The following is a 22,030-nucleotide window of genomic DNA, read 5'->3' as shown; positions in this document are numbered from 1 at the left end:
CATCAGAATCTACAATAGGGTGCCAGAGTGCATCTTCACTAACCTATCCCATAACAACAAGGGAGCACAATTTTCAAACACACGTATTTATACATCTGGTAACCACTTTTGTCCCCATCACTCAGTCAAAGATTAGAAACGCTTTAGGACACATATACGCACACGCACATTAAAAAACAAACAAGAAAAAGGCAATACAAATATTTCGTTGCCATCAGAAATAAAGTGCCAGGTAGTACATCATCGTTTCCTCGTCCCACTGTTGCCACTGGCAGACTTATTGAAGCTTCTGCTCATTTGTGGGAAGTTTACAGTTGGCGTTCTTTCTGTGGGGCCGTACAACCCTAAATTCCTGGCTGTAGCTGACTTTCGAAGAGGCTTCACACTGGGAAAAGGATTGAAGACTTGCGGCTTTGGGTTCCCAGGCTGGGGAGATTTAGCCAGGCTCCCACTGTCGCTGGATGAACTGGAGGACTCTGACAAACGTGGCTGGCGGGACTGATGGGACGTTGACTCAGCATCAGTTTTGTTATCCGAGGTGAGTTCCAGCGCTTCCAGTTTTAGCTGAACCACTGACATGTTTGTACTGCTGTCCACAGAGACTGTCTCAGACGACTGCTGGTCAGTTTTTCGACTAGTCCTGTCATCCAAACCACCTTCTTCTCTTTCTCCAAAGTCAGAACGTTTGGAAGTCTCCTCCTTTGCACCAGGACTATTTGTTTTACAGCTCTCGTTCTGCTCATCTATTAGTCCTATGGTATCCCCGTAGCCCAGCTGGCCTTTGGCCCTAGCAATATTCTTTCGATGAACGCGTATGTGAGTGCGCCATGGAGAGTTCAGTTTAGTTTTAAGATCTTCTTGGGGAATGGGAGACATCTTCCCTGTAACATGACTTGGGATGTGAATAACAGCATTCTTGAGAGACCTGTTATTCAATTTCATCTTCTTTCCTAAGAGGAGGTGGTTTATCACCGGGGAGTGGTTTACCTGAGAAGGGAGGAGGCTGGTAACTGGCCCTTTGTCTGAAAAACAGTGTTTAAAAGAAATACAGTAGTGTTAAAGAAGAAGTTAATGTTCTAAGGATCCACCGCCAAATTCGATGCATTTTTTAAGGTATAGAAAAGGTTTGTAGGACTGACTTCTATTTAAAAAAAAGAATCCCACCTGATTTCTCTTACATCTTGGAGTCGAACACAAACCTGTATCTTCTATAATAAAGACTTCTTGTTCTCCCTCCCTGCTTCTCACCTATGGGTATGTCCTGAGCCAGGAATACCACAAAAATAAATCATTGAATAGAATCATAGAATAGTTTGAGTTGGAAGGGACCTCAAAGATCATCCAGGTCCAACCACCCTGCCATGGGCAGGGACATCTGCTACATCACAAAGCCCCATCCAACCTGGCCTTCAATGTTTCCAGGGATGGGGCATCCACAACTTCTCAGGGCAACCTGTTCCAGTGCTTTACCACCCTCACAGGGAAGAACTTCTTCCTTAGATCTAATCTAAATCTTCCCTCTTTCAGTTTAAAGCCATTGCCCCTTGTCCTATCACTACATGCCCTTGTAAAAAGTCCCTCTCCAAATTTCTTGTAGGCCCCCTTCAGGTACTGGAAGGCTGCTAGAAGGTCTCCCTGGAGCCTTTTCTGAACAACTCTCTCAGCCTGTCTGCATAGGAGAGGTGCTCCAGCCCTCAGATCACCTTCGTGGCCCTCCTCTGGACCTGCTCTAACATCTCCATGTCCTTCTTGTGTTGGGGACCCCAGAGCTGAACGCAGTACTCCAGGTGGGGTCTCACAAGAGCAGAGTAGAGGAGGAGAATCACCTTCCTCGACCTGCTGGCCACACTTCTTTGGACGCAGCCCAGGACATAGATGGCCTTCTGGGATTCAGCGCACGTTGCCAGTTCATTTTGAGCTTCATAAATCATAACGAAAATAGCTTCTCCATTTTTGGAATTGCACTGCAATTGACAGTTTAACATTAATATTGGCTACTGATCTTTCCCCTCTCCTTCATTTCTCTTCCAACTGCAAGAGGCAATTCAGTACCCATACGAGGTCAGTCAAACAAGCCTCTGCATGAGGCTTGTGCGACTAGAGAATGAACCAATCTATTTTTAGTGGATAAGCTGCACCAACTCTTTTCTATTAGGTCCTCTTCTTAAACCAAAGCAGCAGACACAGAGTTAGGAAATTAGATGATAGTTTGATTAAACTACAAACTCAGCCCCGCATCATGATTAGTAAGATTAGAAAGGTTTGTGTAGGGGGGGTGGGGGTTGGCAATCCTTGGGAATCAACATTTTACTGTTTGCACTGTTTCTGCTGGCTACAGCCTTTGTTAAAAGCAAATATTTTGCAATATAAAAAAAAAAAATCCTTACAAATGATGTTAATGAAGAATTGCAGCTGTATATATTCAAATGTTCCTGCTCGGACAAGTTTAGACAATCTAGAAGAGGAATACAAGTTTTCCACAGTGACCCATCTGCACGGTTCAATGCTGACTTAAAAAGATGACACCTAAGCGGGGAGGAATGAGTGAGGTGGGCTGTGTTCAGCTTGCACTCTCACTAAAACCTTCAGCTGCACTGTTCATGCCAACCCTTACGTTGCTGAGTTTGCCAACTGGGGAAATAGACTTCGTAACATGGATGGCTAAATAACAGACCTATGTCCAGCGCAATTCTCACAGCAGCATCATTATGGCTAGGTAAATTGTCAGCCACAATGGAACATCTAAGCCAGTTCCTCAGCTGCGTAATTTGCTACGCCTGGATGAACTCAGAGGAATTAGGATAATGTGGACCAGCTAGGAATCTACCTGCCACTTGGTCTGAAGTGTACTCATCTCCTCATTTCACTTTTTTCAGTGCATCAGTATGCCAACTCCAAGAATGCCAAAGATTTAAAGTTTTTAATCAGAGAGATCAACACAATGCACCCAGATAGCAAAGACATTTTTAAATACCATTGTTCAGCTGGTCCCTGGGACCTAGAAAAATCCCAGGGTCATCATCTTCAGATCCTGACAAAAGAAGAAAAAACATCACCTTCTCATTGACAATCTGCCTGTACAAAGTGGTATCCACTTTACTACTACTGCCTCATATATTCCATCAGTCTCTCTTGTTTTGTCTGTTTGGTTAAATGTAAAATAACGTTGTTTGCTTTTTCTGCTATGATGAAGTTAGCTTGTAATAAATCAGTAAATGAAGCATGTTTTGATATGTTACCTGCTCTGATATACACATGGTGAACTTGCTGTTGCTGCTTCTTCTTTATCCTGGAGTATTGCTTTTTCAGTGCGTTAATATCAGTGGTCATACGCTCCATCATCATGCTGTTAAAAGCAGCATGATACTCGCTTCGGCAAGAATCTATTGCTCCTGGACTTAATTCTGCAATATTACTGGAACCCAGACTTTGTTCTTCGTTCTGATCTGCACAGACGGGAATAAAGTGGAGATGACGAGTAAATTGGCATATTCAAGAGTTTCACAGATTATCTACAAAGGAAGTCTATGTCTGATTCCTGTAGTCTTATTTAACTGTAGTATTTAAATAGAAATTATTATAATATGCATATTTAACAAATAAGGCGTTATTACATTTCTAGAATTACTGCTTCAGAATAGCAAGGGTTTGAGGGGAGTTTAAGAAGCACAAAAGGCAAGTAACATAGCAATGCAAAGTTATAAGCACAGTTCTTCCATTATCCAAAAGTACACCAAGCCATCACTAAAGTAATTCAGAAACTGATTATTAAAGACACTCAGTCAGTCAGAGGAGGCTAACAACGCAAGTTATAAAATACCTTACAGTCAAGCAGGCATGAGATTAAAGAACCGACCTAGTGATACCAGCAAGAAGCATCAAAAAACAGTTATAGCACCATACGGAGAAAGCTGCTAGTGGCAACAAAAGGGACAGGCACAGAGTTGCTGAGGATCTGAGAGCATCTCTGATCAACAGCTGCAGAGCTACAGCAGCAAGTGTAATTTATTTTCACACCTGTTTCTGATGCACCACCAAACTGGCACTCCAGGGTCAGGGGGATAATTCTTTTTCAAGGGATGTTTGTTTGTCTTTAGCTTAGTTTGCAACAGCAGTTTGATGTTCTGACTAAGTGCTAGCTTGAAGCAGCAGGTAGAGACTCACAGTCCCTCAGGAAGGGAAAAACAAAACATCACAGCAATCAAGAGGAAAATTGCAGCTTATAGGTCTCAGCAAAACCAAGCCACAAGAATAATGATGTGCAATCAGATAACGGTGCCTGCTACATCAGTAAAATCACCATTGATCCTGCACCATTTTGTAAAGGCTGCTACAAGATAACAAATGATATGCTTTTCTTGTATGGATTAGAATTTCATTCTGCTTGTAGAGCTCGCGCAGGAGAATATACAGTTCTGTCAGAAATTTTATTTCAACATGGAGAGATTTGAAAAACAGTGACATTTTGTCAGAACACCCTAAACCATACCAAATTTTTTTAAAAAAAATGAATATACCCAAAACATACAACAGTCCGACAGTTTGGCCAAAAGAGCAGTGAAATGACCTGCGGAATTCACTCACTGCTGACAGGTTCCAATATTAGCCATTCATAGGCTAATAATCAAGATTATTTATTACATGCACACTCTTGAGAAAATGTGTACTACCTAACGGCTTTCTTGGAAATAAGCATGGGTTTAGAGTGGACTTCGTTCCACTCATGTACTACTTTTTTTGTGGGCAGGCAACACTATGGGGTTGGTTTTTTAACCATTACTGTAGCCAAATCCTTAACCCACATTGTCATTTATTGTATACATACAGCCTTCAAACTTGACTTTGAAGACATCTTCATGGACCACAGAGCAAGTCATTTGGTACCTGCTGTAATATCTACGTGAATATAAAACACAATTTTCATAGCAGCTCTCACAGAGGAAGCTACACACCATTTCCTGCAAGGTCATGCAGATTTAACTATGTTTTCCAAAATGAATAGAAGCTCTTTTACCTTTCATCTGTTTTTGGTATTTTTGGAGCTCTGGTGCCAAAAATCCACTTAATGGTCCAAGACAGCCAATTGCATTGGCAATTGAGTCTTCATCATCTAGGTCATTTTCCTCATCACTGTCTCTGGTTCTGCCTAGCCTTCTGTCAAATGAGAACATAAGAGAAATGAGAAAGAGACATTCCAAAATATCATCATTACCAAACATCTTTATCTTCTTTAGAAGTATACAAGGGAGGATGCCACCTGCCTTTTCAAATCTGTGTAGGGTAAACAATAACCCTATATGTTATAAGCAGTCCATTTCAAACTTACCCTGAAAGTGAAGTTGATTTTACTGCTGCAGGGAAAGGAGTAATGTTGTACGTGTATTTCTCCCTTAATTCTGCCAGTTGTGGGAAGGGAAACTGAGCCATGGTATAAACAGTCTAGGGGAAAAAAAAAAAATGCAGCTTTTAAAATTGTCATTTTAACTACCAGTTCCACAAAGGATTTCTCCATGAACATACTTTCACAGTCTTGCAGGATTAAAGGCTGCACATTCTCATGTGCTATAAAGAAAATGGAGATGGTGTAGTTTTATGATTCAGTCAGTACTTCCTGACTGAAGCAGTAGACTGACTCACTAGAAAAATACGTGGTTCAGAAAAAAAAAAAAAAGGAACAGATAACATGCGATGTAGGGTGCTTTCCAATTCCTGTACTTATTTAACAATCATTGTCAATCTTCTCCTTGCCAGTGCACCGCAATCCTCCGCCTTCAATTATGATTTCACTTAGATGAACGCATCATTGAGGTTTTGGGGATCTTCCAAAAGACCTATGTTTCTGCTCAAGTATTCAACAAGGTATTGACACTAGCAGAGACAGGAAGGAGCAGGTCCTCACTTGATGTGGACTGTTAACAGATCTATTACTTCACCTGAGTAGCCCCAAGACCTTGTGTGAAGGAAATCACTTCAACACAAAAGTTAGTCAAAGACCAAGGACCCAACGTTATCCAGTTAATTTTTCTCTTCTCAGTTTTGGTTGTTGTTTTGTGGCTTTTTTTTTTTTCCTTTTTTTTTTTTGAGGGTGGTGGTGCTTCTTTTTTCAAAAGAAATTTGTTCTATAGTCAACAAAGAAACCTCTCTGCAACTCTCTGAACTCAACATGTAGTCCCTAACCAAGGCCATAAAAAACTCTAATATATTTTATTTATTTCAATACTCAGAGTTGAAGAAGATAAACAGTTGCAAATGCATTTGCTTTCAGCATTATTTTTGCTTTAAGCCATTTTGTAATAATAGAATGTGTGCCACCAGCCAACCTGGCAAAAAGACACATCATATCCATCGCAACATCACTGCCAATTTGTTCCTACTTATTTCAGTTGTCTTTTTTTTTTCCCCTGCTTTTATACAGGGGAAGACTATTCAGGACTTTCACGTAACTGACACACAATTCATGGGAATCTCAATGTCAGAAGTAAAAAGAAAAAAAAACAGCAGAAATATAATTTCTCATAGTTTCTCTGAAAAATCATAGCTTTCTGAAAGAAAGTAATGTAAAAGTTTCTCATTAGCTATGATAGAAAATCTTCACTTACATTCCTTTTTTTCCCTGTGCTATTAAGTCAGTGATATTTTCATCTGAACTCAAACGGCCTCAATTAAAATTAAGGGAAATTTTGAACGATTTCTACGTAATCCTTGTTGAACTGTGCCTTGTCTGTGCTAAATACACTAAGGAAAATCGCAAACATGAGTTCAGTACAAGACTTTTCCTGACAGAAGAAGAAAAATGTTTCACCAATAGCAATGATGTAGGCAATGAGGAGCAGGAAGGACACTCCTGGCTGGATCAGCCACAGGGCAATAGTGCAGCTCAATAGGCTTCCATGTGCAAATCATAGAATCATAGAATGGTTCGGATTGGAAGGGACCTCAAAGATCATCTAGTTCCAACCTCCCCTGCCATGGGCAGGGACACCCTCCACTATGCCAGGTTGCTCAAAGCCTCATCCACCCTGGCCTTGAACACTTCCAGGGATGGGGCAGCCACAGCTTCTCTAGGCAACCTGCTCCAGTGCCTCATCAGGTTGCCCAGAGCTTTTACAGTTTAACTGCTTTTACAGTTGAAGCCACACAGAGACTCTAAGGCAAGAAGAATTCCTACAAAAACCCAGAGCACAAACTGAAGCTTTGCCACTCCATGAAACTGCAATGCGACTGTGAAAGACAAATGTACTCTCGGGCCTGAACAGCGATATCCCAGCAGTCTACTAGACGAAGGAATTTTATGATCTGGAGAAAGACCCACCTCCGGCCCAGCATGTCTGCCTGTTTGTTTGATCTCCACCACATTTTCCTGTTGGTTTTTTTTTTTCCCCATATGCCTCAACTCTCTCCCTTCATAGAGAAGGAGGTGTGTCTGGAATTTATTTCCACTCTTTATGTCAACAGCCTTTTCAGGTAACTTGTTCCATATGCTCGTTACCCTTTAAGTAAAACGGCCAACTCGGAGTTCTCCATTTACTCCTTGCACCTACTGTTTTAGATTATGCTTTCAGCTTTTGCCCGTCTCCAACCTGTGTCTCTTCCAGAGCCTGTGCATTTTTTTTTTCATTTAGCATATGCGTTTTTAACTTAATTACTTGTTATCAGATTATAGCTGGAGGCCTCGCTTGACACCTGGCTAAGAGATCCACAAGCAAATTTTATGCTGATGCAAGTTCCACTGGAAATTAAAAAATATTGTCGATCGACACCTGTGCTTTCCTCACAGCAAAGCTTCTGAGTCAAAGCATCCTGTTCCTAGTTTGTACACAGCCTTGGATGCCATTTGGTTAATCCTGGTGAAACTGTGCCAGAGGGAAACAGCCTATGCATACAAAGTATGATGTGGCCAAACTTATTATCTTATTTATGGCCATAAGGGACAGATTCTAGGAACAAGAAAAAAGACAAGGAAAAAAATCCTCTTCTCACCTTAAATCAGTAGCATTTGTCAATCCTTTGCCTTACCCTTAAAATGCAAAGCCATCTACACCCTCAGCAGAATACCATACAGAAGGTTGTGGGCTGTGGCTTCTAAAAGAGGGTAAGCAGTTTTGCCTTTGCAGACAGCTCAAACACACTTATCTCAAGAGCCCCTTCACTGTTTAAGACTCCTCTCTCTTTCACTACGAAAACAAAACAAAAAGCAAAACCAAAAACAAACCCAAAAGAAAACGAAGTGCTACTCAAGTAGAAAGTTAACAGTGAATATCATCAAATCAGGGTAATTGTCTACAGGCAATAGTCTAAAACACCGGGGTACTACAGAGAGATTAATTCCTGTTCCTCTTCACCACAGTAACCACCACAGTAAACTCTCCTTTTTCTCTTCACTTCTCATCTCCTCTACGCGGGAATGTTTCTAGGCGTACAAACTGGATTCGTTTAGTTGCTTATAAAAAAGCTCGCTCTCTGAGAAGGCACGAAAGCTGTACTCTATCTGGCACAGGCTGTTCAGAATATCTGCAGACACCTGGCATACAGCCTTCTGTCTCCGTCTTAGAACCAACGTCTATTAGTAGGCCAATAAACTGACATTATTGAATACCATATTTGTTTAACTTCTAGTCCTGAATACATACCCGGCCAACCATCTGATGTGTACAGCACTTACTCTTTATTTACCTAAACTGTTCAATTTGAAAAAGGAGGAAGCTGTAAGGCTTGGTTGCTCCTCCAGTTCCTCAGCACAGCATTTTAAGAACTCTTGCCATGCAAGGGCCAAATCTGCAAAAGCTTTAAGCCCTCAATCATAGCTACATGTATGGTCTGCATGGGAGGCAGGCAGGCATTTTTAGTTATAAACTTGCACCAACTATACATGCTGGTGGAGAGAATGAGTTCTCTGATCTACTTTAGACATTTGCTCCATCAACGCTTGCTCCTGAAGCTGTATGTCCCTCTTCAAACTCCCAAATGAAACAGGCCTTTTAGAGCACTGGCTTAAGTGAGCCTGCACAAGTAGTTCAGATACAAATGTAAGTGTCATGTAAGTCTAAAGAAAAAAGTGAGATGATTGCCACCAGCAACGTTTACAGAAATGTGTAGGGAAGGCAGAGTAGGATATTAATCCTTTCCCACAGTAGAATACTAATTCTTGAGCAACTTTGTAAAAAGTATTAGATGTAAATTCATTGTTATGATTTTTATTAGGGAAAAAAATGAAAAAGAAGAACATTTTGAAAACAAAGCATTCCAAAGCAGTCTAAACAATCATCTCCGGCTGACTCTTCTGAAAAGCCTAAAGCAATTTTTAAAAACGTCTTCAAGAAACCCGGATCCTTTCATTAATGCAATGGTTCATATGTCTTTATTTTCTTCACCACCACAGAGAAAATTGTTCAGAAGCAGCAGCCAGGCAGATGGTAGCATTCATATCCCCTCATGGTAAACACTTGTAGTGTCTAATTCTCTCCACTTATGGTAGAGAGAGCCTAGAGTGAACACCTCAGACGGAGACAGCTACACTGCCAGTGCCTGCCTCTGACTTGAAGAAAACTATCTAAACTGTAGCGTGGTTTCTTCAATTAGGAGACACCTAAAACATACATACTGCTTCTCTATGCAGAAAACTTACACCTGCCACATTCTCCATATCAATTGCAATGCTATCCTACCTTAATGCTCCTGTCGGTGTCACAAAATACAGATGTACACTATGAAAACCCACATACTTACACAAAAGCACAAAAAGACTGCTAATTTAGTATACTTGTAATTGTGACAGTTAAAACCAAAAAAGATCCTCCAACCAGTAAGCTACCAATGTCTTATCTTCTATTACATACAACGGTGAAGAAAGAAATCCACAGAGTCACTAAAGCCCGCTTCAGCTTTCCCAGTGTTATTCTTTGTCACAAATGCCACATCTTGATTTTATACTGCACTTAAGACCAGGAACTGAAACACAATGAACATGAGAAGGTGTCAGCTTGTGCCACCCTCCTCATGAATCCTATATAGCTGAACTGCCCTGTGAGAAACCTTAACACTTATTTAAAAACCATGCCAGTACCTCCGACCAGCTGCATTTCCAATTTTGAAGTAAAACAAAGCTACAGTGCTCAACTCTCTCATTCCTAGAGCTCTCTCATGAAACAAAACAAGAGCAATAACAAAAGTCAAAAATCTAAAAGTGATCTTTTACTTCAGAGCAGCACTTCACCAGACAATGGAAGTGCATCATCCCAGACAGTTGAGTTTTGCTTTCCATAACAGGTAACAGAAGTCACCTCCTACTGTAATAAACTCATCCAACTTCATACATTGAGACTGACTTTGTTTTCGTTCCCCTAAGTCAGGTAAAAAATTTCAGATGAATTATGTGCTCTGTATTAATGAAAAACAAAGTTCCAGAACTGTTGCATGAAAACTTTGTAAAATATCTACGGAGACAACAGCTCAAAGACATCAGGGGAAAAAAAAAAGTCTAAGTGCAAATCACACCAATTATATCTGCAATATTAAAGGCCCTTTCCTTTCCCAGAACAATGTGGATCTTTGTTCTTATACAACTTAAGTTTTAAGAATTCAGGGACTGCAATTATCTACAAATGTCTTTGTTTATAGTTCTCTGATGACTGTTCATGGCCTTTTTTTTAAATCATGAAGGATTTTTTTTCCCTTCTCACTTAATAAACACTTGTCTCCCACAGTGTCTGCAGAATGAAAAGGACACAATGTAATATATAACTGTCGAAAACATAAAAATAAAACAAAATAACACCCTAAAAATTATGACTATATCTTACTTGCCTAAATTCCGTCGAGCATTTTATCAGAACAAACTTTCAGTTGTCAACATACAACCAATTTTTAATCACATGGAGCCTAGTGGTTCTCCATACTTAATGCATAAGATAAGATTTTAGCTCTAACCACAGGTCATCTATTTGCTTCATTGACATGCTAGCTCAACTCAGCTATCTTAAACTTTTATTCCTGGGAGAGTTTAGGTTTCTGCAGTATCCGAACAAAAACGTAGCTTGTTAGAAAACAGCATCTGAAGGACGCACAGAAAACACAAACAATAATTATATGGCAGTTACTCACCTGCATGAGTTCGTTGCTGTCAATCAGACTGTCTTCCAGCATCTCCTGGGTCAGCTTGCCCATGGTACTGTAAAACTCATCTGCAGTTTCACAACACTCTATTTGCCTATGTCAAAATACATGTCAGTTTTTTATTTTACTTTTACATATGATTATATACCTCCAAACCAAAACTGAACTGTCACCATAAAATATATGGTTCCATTAGTCTCCATAACTCTTAAGTTCATTCATCATTAAGTGAATCCTCCCTTCGCTTCCAAATAAAACTGTGCACAGCACATTAGAAACACTGGTGCAGTAAAAGGATGTACTGAGCACAGCCTACTGTCCTGACTGCCCGCGATAAAGGATTCATGTGTGTCCAGACAGTTTATTCCACCTGTCCCTTCAACTTCTACAACACAAGAATCAATAAATCTTGACTCCTACTAGCACAAGGGAACTCCCCCATCAGCTCAAAAAAGGGAGAATAAAGATTTCTTGACTGCCTCCTTACCTATTCTCCTCTATGCACCAAAAGGCTGAATTTACTGGTTGAACTGTCTCTTTGTCAGATAGGAACATATTCACTGGCCAGAAAACATTCTGATGGAGTAAATTAAGTATAGGCGTATTTATATACGTCATTGTATTCGAAAGAGCTGAGCTCACATAACGCAAAATGAAGGAAAATTCACTCATATCCTGCATACTTGTGAAAGCTATTTCTAGATTAGAGATGCAGACTTCTTTGTTTTGGGTTTTTTTTTTTTTGGTTTGGTGTTGTGTGGTTTGGGGGTTTTTTTGTTTGGTTTTTTTGTTTGTTTGGTTGGGTTTGGGTTTTTGTTGGTTTTTGTTTGTTTGTTTGTTTTTTCCCTCACTTTCCTTTAAATTTCTAAAAAGACAGAATCATCTACACAGTGTCAGCTAGAGGAAAGAAAATGAGTAATACACTTTTGTGAGTTGCTGTTCTACATACATTAATTAGGGTCAGCCTCTCCTGTCAAGTGAAAGATTTGTTTTACTTCTATCCCAAATAAGTGCCTTGCTGGCTACATATCGTAGCCTCTGCTGTAAAATACAGCTGCGAGAATAATCAAAAAACTACACAGCCTTTTTTCTTAAGGATTAGAAGAGGAAGCTTCTCTTGATCTTCAGTGTCTATTAGAGAACAACCACGGAACTATGAAACTCCTACTGAAATCTTAATAGTTTAGCTAAAAGAACGATTAGATAGTAAAAAAAAAAGGCACAGAAACAATGAATACATAGCCAATTATCTCAAACTTACTGCTTACCTTCCTTGATACCTTCAGTCTCTCATGACCTCCACGTACTTTCTCTACTGCACCTATTTTTAACCTCCCCATTCCTTCTGTCTCCCTCAAAACACAAGTATGATTGAACCATCCACATTTTAGGAAAAGCACTTCTCACCCTATTTACACATCTCAAGACAGTCTTGAGAAGTATGAAGATCATGAGAATATGAACACTGTTTCAGGCCCCGCTTCTTTAAATTCCCCTGTTCTATTTCTAGCAGAGAAGAAAGAGGAACAAAATCACAGTCTTCTCCCAAAGACATAGTGCCCCATCTTTTACTTCCTCATCTCATTTGATATCATTAATCAGAAGTTTACTGAATTTCAGTTCTTGTTCAGTTTTATTGGCTCATCATCTTCTGGATCTCTAGTTCTCACCTCAGTGTCCCTTTCTGTTAATTGCCTCCAAATCTGCCAGGCCCCACAAACAATAGTTACGAGGTGTGCAGTCTGATCACCTTATTCTTTTGGACATATTCTTATAGATTTCTTCATTCTATTCCTTCCAATTTTTTCAAAACACATTTCGGTTTTGCTTGAAGTTTTACAGTAAGATTTTCAAAGCAGTGACTTTCTTTTTTATCACGCTATGAGTTGGAACATTTTTAATTAGAGCTTTTAAGTGCACAGAGACCCACCCATAGGACCTTTTATCTAAAGATATGGTACAAAGTAATAAGGCACAATGGAACTACACACAGCTTAATCCTGATGCAAATGATTCATGCAAGTTTCATTCATGAACTGAACAAATAAAGCTCCTAGGAAATTATTATTCTAATTATTATTATTCAGATTAATAAGTAAGTGTACTAAACAAAATCTCTTACAATGCTACTGGCCTGAAGCGTTCATTTATTCAGAAGGAATAAAAGAATTGAAACCTCCAAGGACAGACCCGAACATAAATTCCAGTGGTTCAGTCTCAGGGAGAAAAGAAAGGCGAGCATTGATAGGTATCACCAAAAAAAATTTGATGCAGCTGCTGACACCAGCTGAAAAAAGTTTCCAGCTGAACTAACATCTGCTCAACCTGTCAGAGCTCACACCTCCCACTGAAGTCAGTGACAAAACTCATTTCTCCAGGAGCCCTGTACTCTCTTTGGAATGCAAATATTTGCTACGACAACAGAGGATTTTAGAAGAACTAACCACTTCTTGTGCTTTGTCCTACGTGGTGAGTTTCCAAGGCCATAAAGGTCTATAATAGAAACTGGGCTAGAATATGCTTAAAAGCAGAGAATTTCAGGAAAATTTGTTTGCAGGCCTTAACAGAAGAGAACCATGTAACACTAAATGATGCTCTTCATCACACTGAAGCCTTTTCTTGGGTGTAGCCAATGGGCTGAAATCCTTAAGTCTCCTTAAGTGAAAATAAGGGAATCAACATCTCCAGCTTCAGGTACCCAACTAATTTAGCTAGTCACTCTCAAGTCTCTGTGTATGTCTTTCCACAGACTATTCACCAGCTATGTCAGAGGTCTATGTTCTGGGAAGTCCAACCAATCTTTTAGTGTAGCATGAAGACATTATACACAGACAATGCAAACAACTGGAGACATTTCCTGCCCCAAGGGTCAGTTAATTATTATGTCCATTCTGACACAATGTTGGAAGCACATGTCTTTGGAGAAGCCATAGAGGTACTTTGTGCAGCTTTTTCAAACCAGAATAATTCTCTTGAAAGACTGCATCTTGTTTAGAATTGAGAACATGCTCTTCAGAACATAAATTACACACATTGCTCATACTGAAAAGAAAAATCAGATAAAAATGGTCACTTACTCTCCTAACTTGGCCCAGATAGCCAAAGCTACTCTCAGTATAATTTCAGAGCCTTCAAAAAATACTGAATCCCAGATCTTCAGAACTGTATGGTTAGGCAGGCAAGTGGCAAAGAGAGTCAGAAACCACTGCATTGTGAAGACGTTTGTAAGCGGCGGTTCATAGCCTCCTGAAATTTAAAAAAAAAAAAAAAATATATATATGCTTAAAGTAATTGGAATTTACTGTTATTTTACAAGGAGTATAAAATGCATATTGAAACCCAGACATCCTAGTACCTCTGTTATTGCTCAAAACTTACTCAGCCTGCAGCTGACAAAGATAAGCTGAGAAAAAAGAGCAATAGAAGAGTGACATACTTGGTCACCTTCCATTCTGCTGCACTGCAAAAAGCTCCAAGCAGCAGCATCGGTTTTGGACTGTAAACCTTGGAAAATACCACCATGCACCTTTTTTTTTTCCTTATATCAGAAAGATTGCTTTTCTTTCCCCAAAGCCATACAGGCAAAAAGCTTTCATTAAAAAAAAAACAACACCCAAACAGCCCCCCCCAAACTGCTGCATTTCTTCAGAAACTAACATAAGAAGTCTTTATCTATATGAAGGTGAAGGTGACTGTCTCTATAAAGTCTTATCTATTGTTTTAATATCCTGATGCACTGCCAGCTTAGCAGAAGTGACTGTAACGCATTCACTTTTCCTTTTGGCTTGTTAAGTTTCAAACAAGATTTAGTATTTCAGTCTGAAATTCTGAAGTTTTACTTTCTTGTTATGCTCAGAGAACACTTTATGCATCCCCTTTATTAAGTGATGCACTGAAGGCCATGACCAAAGAGGCTGCTGCCTGTGAAAAAGCTTTCAAACAGCAAATACTTCCTTGATACCCTTTCTTTGTTTTTATACAGTTTGGGCACAGTCAGTTTGTTTACATGGAACATGGTAGCAGATCTTTTCTAAGACGGAATTCTGGGTGCACTTAGTTTCCAGACTGAAGAAATTCCAACCAACCACCAACAAAAAACCCATCCTCCCCAAAACACTCTCAAATAAAAGAACTGTATCTTGTTTAAAAAAGAAAAAGTCTGGAGGGAATGCTATACCAGAAAAAAAAATCAGAGTGCAAAGCCAGTTTTCAGGTAGCAACCTAAGAAAAACTTCTGAATTTTGCACCTATGTATTACTAAGCATCCAGGTGAAGAAATACTAACCAGCCACCATTGGTTCTCACATTGTAACTCTTCCAGAGCAGCTACGTAAGCTAGCAACTACAAGGAGCAATAGCAGGACAGGTATCTTGAGCTAAGGCAAGAAACAACCTTTTCACAGCAGCCCCTGTTCTAACCTGTGTGTTACAGTGTTGTCACTCCATGTATTCTATATCCTTGTCAACACGATTCTGTGTGCAGTTAGTGGTGGGACCAAATTATTTCCCCTTTGTTTTTTCCTGAGTGTCATCCATTTATGCTAAGGTTATCAATAATGGAAAGTGCCATCTTTCACCTTAACAATATCAAATATACTATCTAAGCAATAAATTGATGTAAACACTTAAAAGACTGTACTTTTGACCAGTGCTCAGATAAAACAACAGCAAAAAGTAACTGAATAGCATTTTCTGCTGAACTTACCCCCACTTTCTCTGTTAGCAGCTCTTTGCAGGGTGTCCAAGTGCTGAGACAGTTCAGGAAGCTTCATTCGTAGAAGATCTCGGAAAACAGCCATATCCACAGAGAGAGCACGGAGATTATTGACAAAATAGCTATCAGGAAGCACCTTATCAATCAGGTAAATCATGATCTGTGAGGAAAATGAAACACAATCATGTAAGACCTACAGAATCAGTTACTTTCTAGGAGTAACAGAAAAAAGATATAGAATTTTAAAGTCCTCTGTTCACTAAATCATGGCTTGGAGCCAGTAGCAACCCCTGCCTCTGGTATCTCCACTCATATAGGGAGAAAATGTTATCATTTTAAGCATCCACAAGTACTCTAGGCATCCACAAGCTATCAAGGTGCAAAGGCCTCTTGAAGCTGTCTAGAATTTATGAACCATTAATGATGGAAATAAATGTCACAATAAGCTATGCCTAAATTGGAAGCATTATTCAAACCAAAGGCAACTTTGGCAGTTCTGATGCTGTATGTGTTTATGAGATTCTCCACACTGTTGGAAAGCTCCACTGTCCCTTCTCTGGTTGTCCACTGCCACAACTAGAAGACTCATCTTTTTCCCCTCTCTCCAAAATGCAAGATACTGGTTTTTGAAAAACACTCTCCACACGTTACTGTGATGTGTTACCATGTGCTGTGCTTCATCTTGTCACTTTAAAAGGTGCTAAATTAAGCAGCATGAGATATTTTAAACATACATCTGTTTCCAGTCAGACAGCTCAACTACATGGATGGTAACATATTAACTGGATACTGTCAAACTTTTGAGAATGAACAAATGCAACAAAGAAATATGCAGAAGTTGATGTGTATCATCAGCCCAACAGAAGATGCTGGCCCTCACTTCAGGACCTTTTACAATCTCTATGACAACTCTACAAACCGTATCTAGAGCGCCTGCATGTGGTCATCCCATTTGCTTCAACTCTCCATCGCTCCTTTGTTAAAGTTTCAAACGAGCATCCTTATCATCTCTTTCTAAAGCTTGAGAGAAGCATGGTACCTTCATACACGGGAGACAATCCTCCTTCCAATCCCTCTTTTTTTATAAGATGTCCGCAAAAACAGCTTGGCAGACACTGGACTTTTAAGAACACCACCTTACTGCTTCTTCTCCTTTCCCAGCTGCTTGTGATCACATAATACTACCATTTATCCTTGCAAGATTTTTTTTAGGCAATAACAGCCTTCTGTTCCATGTTTTAAAGCATGTAGATCAGTAGTCGATACAGGCAAATCAATGGCTTTTACACATTTTTGATGGGATTTTATTTTTGTTAAGTTTTAAAGATTGAAAGGAAATAGGTGATCAAAACATGGTACACAAGTAAGCTGGAGTCTCATATTTTGTCAGATGCATTCCCTAACCTTTGCTGAATACTGGGACATCTCATTGTCTTTTAAAAATATGCTTTATTTTGTTCAGATATATTTCAACCAATGGAAGAATAATATAGCAACATTAACTTACAACTGTGCTATTTGTGTTTTCATTAATCTCTTATGAAATCAGCCATAAATCCCTACCTTAAAGAAATCATTTTATAAAGGCTTTTGCTCCCTTCCTACTCGGTGGTATTACTTCAGAGATCTCAGGTACAGGAGAGCATAGGAAAGAACAGAAACTTTTTTGCAACACTGAAGTCCAGTTTGTTTCACTGACGTGAATTGTTTTGAGAACGCTTTTTGAAAAAAGCAGCTTCACGTATTTACCAGTTTGCAATAGATACTTTCTTCATGACACATCTCTACATATTTATTTCTATTATTTAACTTTGTAGTATTTCCCCACAGTAATGTGCAGGAAAAAAAAGGTTTTTGAAATTTCAGTATCTAAGAGACTTTTACACATACTTTGATAGCTTCTACACAAGCAAGTTGTGATTTTCTTGCTTATCATGATTTCAGTAGGCTAACTTTGAGGTGTCTTCAGGGATTTAACTTAAACATGCTTACCTTAACTAGTGCAGACTCAGGCATCCCTGGCTAGGCATTCACTGAAGCTACCATGTTGAGTCTTGTGCTGTTAAAGCCCTGTGATGCCCACAGCACCAGCTGTTTCCCAGCCTCTGGGAGACACTTTCCAGACAAAGAGCTTTTGTTTATTATGTCCTCCCTAGAAAGGGGTCCTGACTGTCAAGCCCTGAGAATCCCCTTGCTCCCTTAACTCCTAGACTCTGCAATAATCCAAACATAGTTTCCCCATAGCTCCAATCCTGAGGGCAGCTTTACAGGCAACAGCCTCTGCAGCTGTTCCAAAGTCACTCATCACTTGCTTTAGACAGCACAGTGACTACAACAGAACAGCCACATGCTAACCCCCAATTCCCTTTTTTTCCCCCTCTTGTTCCTTTCTTTCCTCCTTCCCTTCTCCCCTCTCTCTTCTGGGGAAATTCCAACCTTGTAAAGCCCATGAACTAAGCTTGGAAAATAAATTACTTAATTTTCCATTGTCATTTTTGCCAAGCAAGACTCATTTTGGTGCTAACAGCCTTCAGCGCTTTACCTCCCCAGGGCAGTCTGGCACCATTCCATTGTCTCCTTAACAAAAGGAGCCTGACACCACTCACAGTAAAAGACAATCCAATAATATAAGGATGTACACAGTTCTTATAATCAATTTGGACTTCATAAACCCTGAGCAATCATATTTCCTGTATTATCAGAATGTGTTTTAGGAGCTTCTGGACAGTATAGCATCACAATAAAATGTAACAAATTATAGTTGAAAATACTGAGGGAATTTTTAGCAAGAATTATCGAAAGGAAATTTTACTTTGATGTAAAGTAGGTATATTATGGTATTTTCTTCCTGTTACAGACAGCTCTCTAGAGTGAAGTATTAAATATCAGCTAGCTGGACTCTACTACCAAAAGCTTTATATTTTAGGAGCTCTGAGGGAATTGAAATATTTACCATATTTAAATCATTGTGCAAGGCAAAACAAACAGCTCAATATCTCAAGAGTCACAGTCATCATGTACTAATTTGACCCAAACTCACATGCATGAGCAAATTTACTTAAGGAAATTTGCACGTGATCTTGGCAAACCTTAAACCATATCCTGTGGTAAACTGTATTTCCACTTTCTGACATTATAAAAGTCATGATTTTTTCTTTTAATTAGAAAAGGTCTAAAAAAATAAAACACCGTATTGACTAATGCAGCCCAGAAAGCAGCTTCAAAGTGATTTATTTTCATTTTAAATATTTATTTGCTTTAAAATGCAGCAGATTTATTAACTGCCTTGAATGCTACTGCCACACAAAAGGCCAATACTGGAAACTGAAAGTTTCAGTTACCCATGGTAGCAAATTTGGGACTATGAGAAAAGATATTTTAAAGTCAGTAGCAGTGTTCCCATTTAATTTTATTATGGCTAAGCTATCATTTGTTTCTGTTTGAAAAAAAAAAATAACAGAGATAATATTCAAACTGCATTTTAGCTCAGACAGAATAAAAACGATCTGCAGATATAAATCAGTTGAATCCTTTGAGTCCTGCTCTTTTAGGTCGTCTACAAAATTCACACACTTGGTTTCTTCTAAAGTTCATTAACTAAAAGCAATCTTCAATACTGAAAAAAAGTATTTTACTCACTTTCAGGGCATCCCCTTCGTTGCCCTCCATTACTTCCAGAATAAGTGCAGCTAGTATGTTAAATCCTTGACAATAGCCAACAGATTTATTCCACCTGGCATAAGCCAGCAAAACACGTTTTAATACCACTCGATCTTGCTCTGCCTCCTGGCCGCAGTAAGAACTGCAACCAGTTCGGTGAAGGTCCTTTAAAGGAAAAAAAAAAAAAAAAAAAAGACAAGAACAGACAGAAAAGATGTGCATTTTCCTTCCCCGTTAGTTCTCCTGCCTGTCCCAGATTTCTTTCCACCTCCACCCTCCCAACATATACTCCCGAAGCTGATGACAGTGTTTCTTTTTTAATCCGTAAACCTTTAGCTTACTGAAGAGAAAGAGGTTCAGCAAGCTTTTAAATAAGTGAGTTACCTAAAAGATGTTCACAGGAAGTTGTCACAGAAGGTATTAACAGATATGTATGTTTCAAAGAGGTATGACATAACAGCTGCTTAATTGAACGAAAAAGAGCAACTGTTTTTATCAGAGTATAAAAGAACTGCCAGGCAACTAAGTTTTCAAAACCTACAAAAACAGAAACAGTGTCCTTGAGATTTAAGCGATTTATAAGTAAAAGGCAAAACATGTACTACAATTTTTAGTATTTCATGAGTAATAGTTACAAGCTTAAATTACCAAGTACAGATGACAATTGTAATAATCAGGAACACAAATTGCTCTGCATACTCTAATTAAGGTGACTATAGAACACAATCTCTCCAAAATAGAGTAAGACCTCGTAAATAGGTAAATAGACTAATATTTAAGTCACCCCAGCAAAAAATATCTGTTAGGCTCTTCCCTGCTGCTTTAAATATTAAACGTTAATCAGCTGAGCAATATATAGAGACAAAGCTGTTTCAATACTGTAAAATAACCGAAAAATGCTCATTTACTATGTTATAAACCATACTTTTTTTATCCCAGCAAACATCTATGTTTATAGAGAAGAGGAAAAAGCCCACTTATGTTCCTCTGTCTCCATTAAGCTTCAGTGTTTCTTTTAAAATAAAAAAGTAGAAATTAAGGGGAAAAAAAAAAAATCAGTAATAGCAATTTATTTTTTTTCCACAGCTAACACTAACCAGACCAGTGTAGAAGAAGGATCAAAGAAGCCAAAGAAATAATTCTGGTGTGCCAAAGGGACTTAAGGTGTAATTTTGGCCACAGCAGTTGCAGAGAACAAAGTAAATCCAAATTCCATCTATTAAAAAAAAAAATAAATATATATATATATTCACTTTTCATTAAAAATTAAAATGAATCAGCTGGCTACCTTTACTATCTGGATGCCCATAGAGTCATCATCAGGATTACTTCTTTCATTGAATGTGAAACGCATGGTTTTATCCCAGTCAATGGCTATACTGTGTAAGTACTGATCAGCTAGGGTCAGCCAAACCTGTCAGCCAAACACAAAGCAAGTCAACAAAATGCATTATTTCTCAGATAAAATATTAACAGTTTTCATATAAAACATTAGATGAGCCACATCAGCTTCACCCATATGAGATCTGCTGTTAGACTTGAAATATGCAGAACTATATCTAAAACAATTTTTGCACAAGTAAAGTAATACCTTGCTCCCTAAAACAGAAAGGAAGGAAACAGTCAGCATTAAGTGTCCAGATCTGTGAACTGCTTACAAAGATGCAAGTCCATTGTCAGAAACTGAATCCAGGGGGGCTCTCCAAGGTGGAAGCCCAACCTCCCAACCTCCTGCAAGAATCCTCCTTGTCAGTTCAGCCTTTCTAATCTCATAACCAGCAAGGAATTTTATCAAAAGGTAACACTGTTGCAGGCTTTCCTCAAACTCAACCATGGATCCATCTTCTCGAAACCTCATAAAAGAGATTTAGAGGTGCTTCTCTCTCCTAGAAGTCTCTTCTGATCAACTTTGCAGCAGAAATAGCTTCCGGTATTAAGCATTTGGGACTGATCTGAAAGTATCACTTGGATCAGAATAACTTACTCTTGTAAGAGGACTTCCTAAACCTGCTGGTGCTACAGGGAGCTCTGAAAACAAACATTGGACTATTTTTGAAGCCTAATAATTTCCAGAACAGATTCATGCATGTGTATCTAAGACAAAGCTGGACCTTTATTAAACATTTGAAAAGTTCCCAAACCATGAAAGACACATGACAGATCATACAATAACAATAAAGGATCTTTATTGGAAAGGAAATTGAAAGAAATCATGAAAGCAAATTGGTTGAGTCTTATACCAGCCGTTAACTCCCTTCAAGTGAGAAAAGCAACTCAGACACTTCCCACAGATTTAAAACACTTGGATAGTTGCATGGTGAAGGAATTTATAGACAGCTCCCAGAATCTCATGTTTTCTGCATTTAAACGTCCCTTCCCACACTTTTGCAAAGCCACTCATGCGGAGGAACGCTGCTGTTCTGCCTCCCAGCAGCCTTTGGCACTGCTGACATCCTACTGATGTTGTGTGACTGGATTCTTTATCTCTGCCAGCCTCAGAAAACAAATGACACATGCCACAGCAATAATGCAGATGTCACCCTG

The 22,030-nt window shown here is 39.1% G+C and overlaps 1 protein-coding gene across 3 annotated transcripts in view; it reads right to left on the bottom strand.

Annotated features, from left to right (window-relative positions):
* Positions 1 to 240: 240 nt before the first annotated feature.
* Positions 241 to 22,030, bottom strand: part of TBC1D30 (TBC1 domain family member 30) — a 57,882-nt gene continuing 36,092 nt past the window's right edge. The window contains exons 5-14 of one of the 3 annotated variants that reach the window (XM_086610136.1): positions 20,775 to 20,900; positions 19,466 to 19,651; positions 15,818 to 15,986; positions 14,190 to 14,358; positions 11,101 to 11,206; positions 5,327 to 5,439; positions 5,015 to 5,154; positions 3,240 to 3,446; positions 2,975 to 3,031; positions 241 to 1,022 (exon numbers count right to left, since the gene is read on the bottom strand). In XM_086610136.1, the coding sequence (XP_086466262.1) occupies positions 241 to 1,022; positions 2,975 to 3,031; positions 3,240 to 3,446; positions 5,015 to 5,154; positions 5,327 to 5,439; positions 11,101 to 11,206; positions 14,190 to 14,358; positions 15,818 to 15,986; positions 19,466 to 19,651; positions 20,775 to 20,900 (2,055 nt within the window). The remainder of the gene's footprint in view (positions 1,023 to 2,974; positions 3,032 to 3,239; positions 3,447 to 5,014; positions 5,155 to 5,326; positions 5,440 to 11,100; positions 11,207 to 14,189; positions 14,359 to 15,817; positions 15,987 to 19,465; positions 19,652 to 20,774; positions 20,901 to 22,030) is intronic. The other 2 variants (XM_086610137.1, XM_086610138.1) reach the window with 2 other exon arrangements.

Source organism: Tauraco erythrolophus, chromosome 4 (genome assembly GCF_009769465.1).
Source record: "Tauraco erythrolophus isolate bTauEry1 chromosome 4, bTauEry1.pri, whole genome shotgun sequence".
Classification (NCBI taxonomy): Eukaryota; Metazoa; Chordata; class Aves; order Musophagiformes; family Musophagidae; genus Tauraco; species Tauraco erythrolophus.
This window is presented reverse-complemented; position numbering and strand designations above follow the sequence as displayed.